Source organism: Triticum aestivum, chromosome 5A, assembly GCF_018294505.1.
Source record: "Triticum aestivum cultivar Chinese Spring chromosome 5A, IWGSC CS RefSeq v2.1, whole genome shotgun sequence".
NCBI lineage: Eukaryota > Viridiplantae > Streptophyta > Magnoliopsida > Poales > Poaceae > Triticum > Triticum aestivum.
The window spans coordinates 280,361,671-280,371,648 of NC_057806.1; the positions used below are offsets into that span (position 1 = coordinate 280,361,671).

The 9,978-nt window shown below is 50.9% G+C and overlaps 1 protein-coding gene across 1 annotated transcript; it reads left to right on the forward strand.

Annotated features, from left to right (window-relative positions):
* The first annotated feature begins 3,490 nt into the window (after positions 1–3,490).
* Positions 3,491–5,834, forward strand: LOC123106808 (uncharacterized). Its single transcript, XM_044528850.1, has 5 exons — positions 3,491–3,896; positions 3,978–4,055; positions 4,156–4,221; positions 4,316–4,381; positions 4,961–5,834. Exons 1-5 carry the CDS (start codon positions 3,561–3,563, stop codon positions 5,555–5,557), a joined length of 1,143 nt encoding a protein of 380 aa, XP_044384785.1. The 5' UTR covers positions 3,491–3,560; the 3' UTR covers positions 5,558–5,834.
* The last annotated feature ends 4,144 nt before the right edge of the window (positions 5,835–9,978 follow it).

Consider the following 9,978-nt stretch of genomic DNA (forward strand, 5'->3'; position numbering starts at 1 on the left):
CAAATCCTAATCTCAAAATACGCCAACCCAACAAGTACCTTTGGAGACACCTGTAGAGCACCTTTATAATCACCCAGTTATGTTGTGACGTTTGGTAGCACACAAAGTGTTCCTCCGGTAAACGGGAGTTGCATAATCTCATAGTCATAGGAACATGTATAAGTCATGAAGAAAGCAATAGCAATAAACTAAACGATCAAGTGCTATGCTAACGGAATGGGTCAAGTCAATCACATCATTCTCTAATGATGTGACCCCGTTAATCAAATGATAACTCATGTCTATGGCTAGGAAACTTAACCATCTTTGATTCAACGAGTTAGTCAAGTAGAGGCATACTAGTGACACTCTGTTTGTCTATGTATTCACACATCTATTATGTTTCTGGTTAATACAATTCTAGCATGAATAATAAACATTTATCATGAAATAAGGAAATAAATAATAACTTTATTATTGCCTCTAGGACATATTTCCTTCAGGTGGCGACGGAGATAGTGAAGGCGACGGTGTGGGCGTGAGGCCGCGCACCTGGGGAGAAGCCACTCCGCGCTCTCGACGTGGCCGCTGTGGCCCCAACGAGGTGCCGGCGAAGAAGAAGGCGCGCGCGCATGTCGTGCTCATCCCTTAACCACGTGTCCCAGAGCCCGGAGTCGGGGCGTACCTGGGGTCGTAGAAGATGTCGTCGGGGATGAGGCGGCGACGCTCGATCTCCTGGCGGCGGGTACATCCGCTCGTCGGGACCGGTGGGACCGGCACCCGGTCGGCGGAGAGGTGCCAGTTATTGGGGAGGTGCAAGTCGCTCCACGGAAGCGGCGTCCTCGTCTCCCAATAACACCGACATATATCCGTGCTGATGTACTGCCGGCCGCGCTCGTCGCCGGTCGTAGGGCCGATGGTGAATGGGGCAGGCGCGGGGGCCCGACACGGTGGTGATGCAGGCTCCTCTTTCACGGAACCGCGGCGGTGGCCCGAGGACGAGCCAACATCGCGGTCGTGCTTCCCATTGCGGCCGGAGTTCCAGAACCTCATGGCTGCGAGGCGGCTGGCCGGCAAGATCGATAACAGGGAGAGGGAGAGCTAGGGTTTGGGGCGTGTCGGGTTTTGAGGGGGCAGAGAGGGCTGGAGTGGGGAGTGTAGACGACGACCGGTCCACGGCTTCCCATTTAAGAAGGACGGCGACCGTTCGCTGGGCGGATGACAGGTGGGGCTGGCCGCGCGTGCGCTTTGATGTTGGCAGGTGGGAGGTAGGTGGGCGCCTGCCACGCGGCTCCGACTTGGACAAGCGACGCGTCCGTTTGCTATCCACCGCGACTTAAACCCGACGCATGTTTGCATTCGAAATAGATCGGCCCGAACACAAAACAACTCAGATGAGCTCAGACCATCGTGCGTTGGGCCATGGGGTCTGTCTGTTTTGCCCTAAACAGACGGGTCCGGAGGGGAAGGGGCCGCGCGAGTTGGCCTTAGAGCATCTCCAACAGGCGTGGCAAAAGGCGCGCCCGCGCCGTAAAGTTTGGTTTTAGCACGCGCCGGCTGGTTCCGCGCGCTCCAGCGGTGGCGGGAACTTACCGCGCGAGGGAAGCGTTTGCGCGCGCGCGGAAGAAAGCGGCACGCGGGGCGGTAGATTTGGCGCGCCGCTTCGCGCGCGCCTATAAAATCCCGCGTTCGCCATGCGCACAGAACACTTCCACGCGCCCTCCCCTCGCAACCTCACCGCTTCGCCACCTCGCCGCTTCGCCGCTTTCTGCGCCACCAAGCCACCGCGCCGCCGGGGTTCTTCGGGCTACCGCGGCGTCCGCAAGCGTCCCAACGGTTGGTACTCCACCGAGATCTGGTCCGGCGACGTCCGGCTCGGTCTCGGGTCGTTCCGGAGCACGCACGAGGCGGCCCGCGCGTACGACGCGACGGCGTGGCGCTTGGAGAGGCCCCGGTCGCAGATGAACTTCCGGGACGTCTTCACGGCGAGGAGGCGCAGCGCGTCGCCCCTCCGCCGCGTCTCATCACCGACATGGACCGTGCCGACCACGCTCGGCGGCTGCGCCGCCTCGTCATCGCCGAGGAGGACAAGCGTGCCTACTGGGCGGAGATGAGGCAAGGCGCCGCGCGAAGCGGGCGGACCGGCGTCGGCGGAAGGCATTGGCGAATGCGTAGTCCGATATCGTTGCAGCAGGTGGGAGGTCGATCTTCATGGCAGACGATGAACGTTGCTTCGACATGTGGCTCGATACCTCGGACGACACCGACGAGGATGATGATGGTGATGATGGTAGCGACTTGGAGTAGTTTCTATCTATGTATGCCGTGGTAGTTTCTATCTAGTTGCACCGTAGTTTTATCTATCTATGCTTTCAAACTAAATATCTAGTTGCACCGATGTAAAATACCTTTGCATCATTTTTTATTTATGCAATCTATCATTTTTTATCTATGCTTCCGATGTAAAAATGTTATAGAATGAGCGCGCGCTGCTGGAGCGGCGCGCGCTGCATTTTAACGCGGCTACTGGAGCCAGTGCTGCGCGCTGCGCTAAACCAGACGATGGATGCGCGACAAAGCAGTTTTTAGCGCGCGGCGCGTTGGGCGCCTGTTGGAGATGCTCTTAGGCTGCTTGTAATGGGTAGTATCATACCTTAGTATCGTGCACATGATACTAAGGTATGATACTACCTCTGTAATGCACAGTATCATATACTAGTACTGTAGGTAGCCTTATTTATTGCCATGCATGACACATATTAGCATAGTATTTAATATGATACGGTATCATAATATGATACTCAACGCTCTTTTTTTCATTTAATTTTATGCCACCTCAGCAAAATAGTCTAGTTGACATGCATGATACTAGCTATGATACTATCATTACGACCAGCCTTAGCAGCCAGGTAACTTCTCCGACTCAGTGATACTCAGGGGGTGTTTAGTTTCAGGGACTTTTTTGTGTTGGGACTATAAAAAGTCCCTAGTAAATCAAACAGGATGTGATTTTTTTAAGACTTTTTGCTAAAAGTCCTTATAAGCACCTCTTTTAGAGTTTTTTTTAAAAAATCCTACAAACTAAAAAGGCATAGGACTAGAGAACCAAACACCATCTCAACCGACTGAGCCAAGCGTGGTCTTCCAGGCCGTTGCCCGCCCCCCGCCCGCAGCCTGTCATGTCCCGTTCACACGCGGCACCGTTTGCTCCTCCTACTGACCGCGCGGCCCCATCTTTGCCCTTTGGGTCCCACACCCGTGGAGGGCACCGAGCTTCCACTGCTCCTCCTGGCTGTTCAGCGGTCCATGTGTAAGTCCGATGCGGCCATACTACCACACGGCGCCACATCCCACTGACGCCAATGGCCCACCGGGAGGAAGCGAGCGGACGGCTGACGCATGTCCGCCACGTGTCCGTGCTACCTACGTGACGTCCTGTGGCGTGGAGACGTGGCGGCCGGGCACGGGCCAGGGCAAGGTGTGTACTTGAGCAGGGCACCGGCCGCCGCCCTTCCCTTCGCCTTGGCATCAACTCCCACCCCGTGTCTGCTGCAGATGCCCAGATTGTCCCGGTTGCTCCCATGTCTGATCGTAGCGGCCAGCGGCAATGCCGCCGAGGCGTCTCGGGCGACGTCGAGCTCGACGCGGCCATGGCACTGGCCAACATGGCCGGCGTTTCGGGGCCAGCAGCTCTTCCCGCCGCGCACCCGGCGGCGCCGCAGCATGGCGCCAGCCGCGAGGAGGAGGAGGAGCTGGCGAGCACGAGGCTGAGCCTGGAGCTGGGCAAGGTCGGCATCCAGGCGTCGTCGTGCTCCAGCAGCTCCAGCGCCGGGTGTCCCTCGCAGCAGGCGCGGGTGGCCGCGGCGGCTCCAGGTGGAGGCGGCTACGGCCCAAGGCCCCGGCATACGCTCACCGAGGTAACTCAGCGGCTATGTCGCGTGGATGCAAACCTGTGCCGGCTCTCACTTGACCCCTAGTTTCTTGTGCGGATCCAACAGGCTGAGAAGGAGGCAAAGCGGCTGCGGCGCGTGCTCGCGAACCGGGAGTCTGCGCGCCAAACCATACTCCGCCGTCAGGTTATAATATCTTGGCTTTCACAGCGTTGGTATAAAACCATCTCTCTGTATACAATTCATGCGAGCTACTCCAGCTTTATATAGTGTTGTCTTAATTTAGGCGATCCGAGACGAACTGGCGAGGAAAGTTGCGGACTTGTCGTCACAAAACGAGAGCATGAAGAAGGTAATACCGATAGGTTTATGTAGCAGCAAGAATGGCAATTAGCAGGAACAAACTTTAGGCTTAACCTATGTTAATTCTCCCTTTGTTTGCGCAGGAGAAGGAGACGGCGATGCAAGAGTATCTCACACTCCAGGAGACGAACAAGCAGCTGAAAGAACAGGCACGACATCATCTGCCGCTTCCATTATTTTAGTGATCTTTATTAGTAGGAGTAATTACTAGAGTCAGGGCAGAGAGAATCTAGCATGTTCGGAGCCTCCAGTTGTTCCCCTGAAAGCGAGCCACATGACTGCACTTTACTACTGTAGTACCCCAGTTCAGTAGTAGTCGCTAGGTAGGCCATCAAGCAGTCATCGGAAATACTAGTACAAGTCATAGTCGAATTGGAACCCAAGTACCGAGCTGGAGTACGTAGTTCTTGATGCCATATGTATGGATAAAACGACATCCGTGTTTTCTATATTTGGCTTTCTGCCAAGATTGCTTTCTTCTTTAATTTGTGGCCCAAAGTTGCCGCACACGCTTCTGCTGTTCTACCGCTCATGCCGACAAGAGACGTAGGAGTAGCTAGGTAGGTTGCCCTGCTTGTTGAGACGAGCTTTTTGCTGGCTTGTCCAGGTCTTTGGAGCTTTACCAATGGCGTTTTTGAATCGTCCTTCTGTGTGAAACCAGAACCAAACACCTGGAGCGAAAGCTTGCTGTGATCCTGACTATCGTGAATGCTTTTCTCCATCTACAGGTTATTGCGAAGACGGCAGAGAAGGCGCCGCCGCCGGTGGTAACGTCCATGGACACGACGCCACCAGCGGAGCAGCGGGCAGAAGCCACGCTGTCCACGGCGGCCCCGCTGGACGCACCCCCTGGGCCGGGCTTCCTTTACGCAACAGCTGGGCCCCCAGCCGTGCCGGTGCCGTATGTCTGGGGCTCTTGGCCGGGGTACAATCCGAACGCCAGCAACCCGGGCGGCGCCATCAGCACTGGACATGCCCCGCCGCTCTGCTTTCCGCCCTGCGCGTGGTACTACCCCGTCGTCACCGACCCACATGGTTCGCCGGCGGCATCTTACGCGCAGCCGCTCCATGAGACAACGAGCGGGGGCGCCAGCCAGGGTACCTGCGGCGGAACGGCCGATGAGGACACCGACGACGACCCGTGCTCGCTCACGCTGGGGCTTGACGTCGACAGGAAGTGTGCGACGAGCGCCGAGAGCGGCGGCAGCCGTGCTGTGGCGGGAGACAGAGAGAGGGCGGTGATGGCAGCGGAGGCGAGAAAGAGGAGGAAGGAGCTGACGAAGATGAAGCAGACGCATCTCGGCGGCCGTCCTGGAGACGAGTAGGTCTCTGCGCCATTGACGGGGGGTGAGTGGGTGACACTTGTTGTTTTTTTAACTTTCTAGCTGGTCGTTTCATTTTGGTTGTTATACGTTGTTATATCTGGTTTTGTTTAGCCTTTTGCTCGTCCAAATGATTTCAGTTTTCAAATTATTTTGTGGTGCAATCTGTATACAAAAGATTAGTAGGTTTGATGACGTGCAACAAGAGTCATGTACTCCCTCCGGTTTTTTCTTCATATATGTATATATAAGACCATACATAAGATTTGTCTGATGTCAAACTTCCTATTTACCTCGCAAAAGAAACTTCACAAAGTTTGACATATTTGTATGAAAAATATTGAATCTACCCTAATAAATTATATAATATAAAATTAAATTCATAACGCATCTAATAATATTCATTTCATATTGTGAATGTTGATATTTTCATACAAATATGATCAAACTTCATGAAGTTTGAACGAAGTTTTATTTTAGCCAAATTTTATGTGCAGAATAAAATTGATCAAAGAGAGTACTAATAATGTTTAATGTAGCAATTGTACGATGCATTTTTTGAAGAAAATACTTAAACATAGTAAATCTTTTTAGGAGAACCTAGCTAGTATCTGCCCCAAGCTTTGTAGTATAAGATTTCCCTGAGTTATTGTGCGAAGGATGTTCAATCTTTTCACTAATAGAAAACCGGGTTTTGATTGAGGCCCGAGTAAGGTCATTAATCTCGATTCACTCACGAACCGGGACCAAAGCGTAACGCATGGATAATTATGCAACAGTAATCATGCTAATGGTGCTATGTCATCGATTTTTACTTTTTAAGCTCGGGTTGATTCGAAGTCGGTTCCAAATTCAAATTTAAAATAAAGAAAAAGAAAAATCAAAAGTAAATAAAAGAAAGGGAGAAGCCAAAAAAAGGGGAGAGGCCCCGTCCCCCACTTGGCATCGGTCCACCCCCAGGCCAGCCCAATGACCCACTCTCCCACCCCACCTGTTGTCTCGGTCGACCGTGCCGCTACAGGGGCATGGTCGCCACCGAGCCAGCTCGTCGTCGCCAGTGAGGGGATAAGGAACCCCCCTCGCCCCCTCGATTCCCTCTCTCGTTCTCATCCACTCAGCCTCCCCCTCTCTTCCTCGTCGCTCTCTCTCTCTCTTCTTAGATCCACCCGCGTCGTCGTCGCCATGGCCGAGCTCGCCCTCGCGTCCTTCGGCCTCCCCGCGGTCTAGCTGCGTGTCCGTACGCATCGCCGTTGTCGGCTACGTCGACCGCGTGGACCTCTTCGACCTCGGAGCCCCCTCTGCCTCGCCGGATCGCCATCTTCCTCCGCTTCGGTTGCCGCTGTCTTCTTCAACGCCGATGCCCACTGCAGCTCCTAAACCCACTATCGGGCCCTCGTGCGCCCTCTCGGTGAGCCGCAGCGATTCCCCACTCTCCCCTCTTTCGTCCGTCGCCATAGCCGCCACTCCCGCACTCGTCGTTGCCACGACCGAACTCCGCTCCCACTCCCGCTAGCCGCTGCTGCTGCCTGCGCCACCCTCGGCTCCCCTGCCTGTGCCCTGGCTGGGCCTCGTGCGCGCGCGCCTATGCCCGCGGGTCTGCTGCCGCGTCGCTGCGAGTTGCTTTACTGCTACGGGCCTGTTGCTCGCCTGCTGATGTCTCAAAGTGCAGAGGTTTGTAGGACAGTAGCAAATTTTCCTCAAGTGGATGACCTAAAATATATCAGTCCATGGGAGGCGTAAGTTGAAGATGGTCTCTCTCAAACAATCCTGCAACCAAATAACAGAGTCTTTTGTGTCCCCAACACACCCAGTACAATGGTAAATTGTATAGGTGCACTAATTCGGCAAAGAGATGGTGATACAAGTACAATATTGATGCTAGATATAGGTTTTTGTAATCTGAAAATATAAAAATAACAAGGTAGCAAGTGGTAAAAGTGAGCGTAAACGGTATTGCAATGCTAGGAAACAAGGCCTAGGGTTCATACTTTCACTAGTGCAAATTCTCTCAACAATAATAACATAATTGGATCATATAACTATCCCTCAACATGCAACAAAGAGTCACTTCAAAGTCACTAATAACGGGGAACAAACGAAGAGATTATTGTAGGGTACGAAACCATCTCAAAGTTATCCTTTCTGATCGATTTATTCAAGAGTCCGTAGTAAAATAACATGAAGCTATTCTTTACGTTCAATCTATCCTAGAGTTCGTACTAGAATAACACCTTAAGACGCAAATCAACCAAAACCCTAATGTCACCTAGATACTCCAATGTCACCTCAAGTATCCGTGGGTATGATTATACGATATGCATCACACAATCTCAGATTTATCTATTCAACTAACATGTAAGTGCATCTAGTGCCCCTTAGTGATTTTGGTGTATTGAAGACTTATAGGTTAAGGGACTAATGTGTTTTTGAGTGTACACAGGTCTATAAGTCTATGAGGAGTTTGATATTTACAGAAAAAGTCGACCCCTAAAAATGAAGTTCTTCGACTGAAGACTTTGGATTTCTGAAGACTTTGAAAGTGAAGAAATTGGTGCAATCCTGAAGACTTGATATTCATTCGAGGAACATGAAGCATGAAGACTTTTGTTTTCGTAGTTTCATTTTCTCTTTCTTGAGTCATAGGAAACACCGTACTGTTAAAGGGAGTCGAGGAAATACTAAGGAAAAATTTCCATGTGATTCTCAACTCAAAATCCTACACCTACCAATCCCTTCGAGTGAAGCCATTGGAAATCTCATACAGTTCACTCATATTCTTCAATGATAGAGACGAAGTTCTTCTGGTCTCTGAGGAATTTATTCTGACTGAGGAGTTAGGAATTCGCTAGTGCGGATTGCCTACACAGTGAGTAACATGATAGCCCTGAGGAATTTGATACTCAAATTTTCAACCGTTGTTGTGCCATGCACCAGCTGTCCCAAACTATCTACACACCTAACGATCATATCATTGAAGGGCATTTATGTCTTATCATGTCGGGTTGCTCCGTAGACTATAAATAGCCGCCCCCTCCAACCAATAGCTAGTTGGCTGCTCCGAGAGAAACTGACACTTGTCATTTGAGAGCATCCCATCCTCCGAGGACTTTGAGCGAAAATCATCAAGTGAGGAAAACCCAAACCCAAACACTTACAAACCCCAAGTGATTGAGCATCACTGAAGATATTGATCCTGTGTGGATCCGACGCTTGTTATCTTTGAAGATTGTGCTTCTTCCTGACGGTTAGGCGTCAAGGTCTAGAGCATCCAAGATGAATTGTGGATCGCCGAGTGACCAAGTTTGTGAAGGTTCAAAAGTCACCTAAAGACTTACCACGAGTGATTGGGCGAGGTCTGTGTGACCTTAGATCAAGGAGAATACGGTGAGGACTGTGTGTCCGGGACTGTGTGTTCTCAGGTTTAAATACCTAGCCGCTCCAACCAGATGTACAACTGAGACAGCAGTTGGAACTGGTCTACCAAATCATTGTCTTCACCAAGCTCACTGGTTCTATTTCCTCAACTCTTTCATTTCCTCATAACTGTGTTGAGTGCTTGCTCGTATGTATGTTTGAAGACTTTGACTGAAGACTTTCTCAATTTCCTCAGTTCAATTTCTTCAGTGTGTTTGTCTTCATCTTGTGTTATCCTGTGTTTACGCTTTCTGTACTCTGTGCTTGTCTTCATTTCATCATGATGACTATGCTTGTGTTCTGTTATGTTTACTTTTGAGTACTTATTCTACTGCTAGTAGTTCTCCGCTAAGGAATTTCCTCACCTGCAAATTCCTCAGTGAAGAATTCATAAAAATCGCCTATTCACCCCCCTCTAATCTATATAACGCACTTTCAATTGGTATCAGAGCAAGATACTCCCTTGTTCTGTGTAATTTTGGTTTAACCTCCTGGAGTTTTAGTTATGTCGACCGCAGGTATGATCAAGGTCTCTGCTGGAAGAATAAGATGCGAATGCATCTTGAGGCAATTGATAACGATCTCTGGTATGTTGTGAAAAATGGTGTTCCCTCAGTCACACCTTCTCTAAATGCTGCTGATGTGAAGAGATTCAAGCAACTCGACTCTCAAGCGAAGAATATCATATGTGGCCATCTGAGCAAAGGACAGTATGGAAGAGTGAGTACATTGGAAACTGCTAAACTTATCTGAGATAGGCTGTCCAAGGTCAATGAAGGAGTCTCAACCCAGCGTGACTCTCGAGTTAATGTTCTTCGCAACCTCTTCAACCGCTTCAAAAGACTCGACAATGAAAATGTTCACCAAACCTTCGATCGCCTCACTGACATCTCAAATGAGCTTCAAGCACTTGATGCCACTGACATCATCGACCATGAGGTGGTGAAGAAATTGCTGAGATCGCTTGATTCCTCATTTGATACTCTAGCATTGATGATACAAGAACGTGC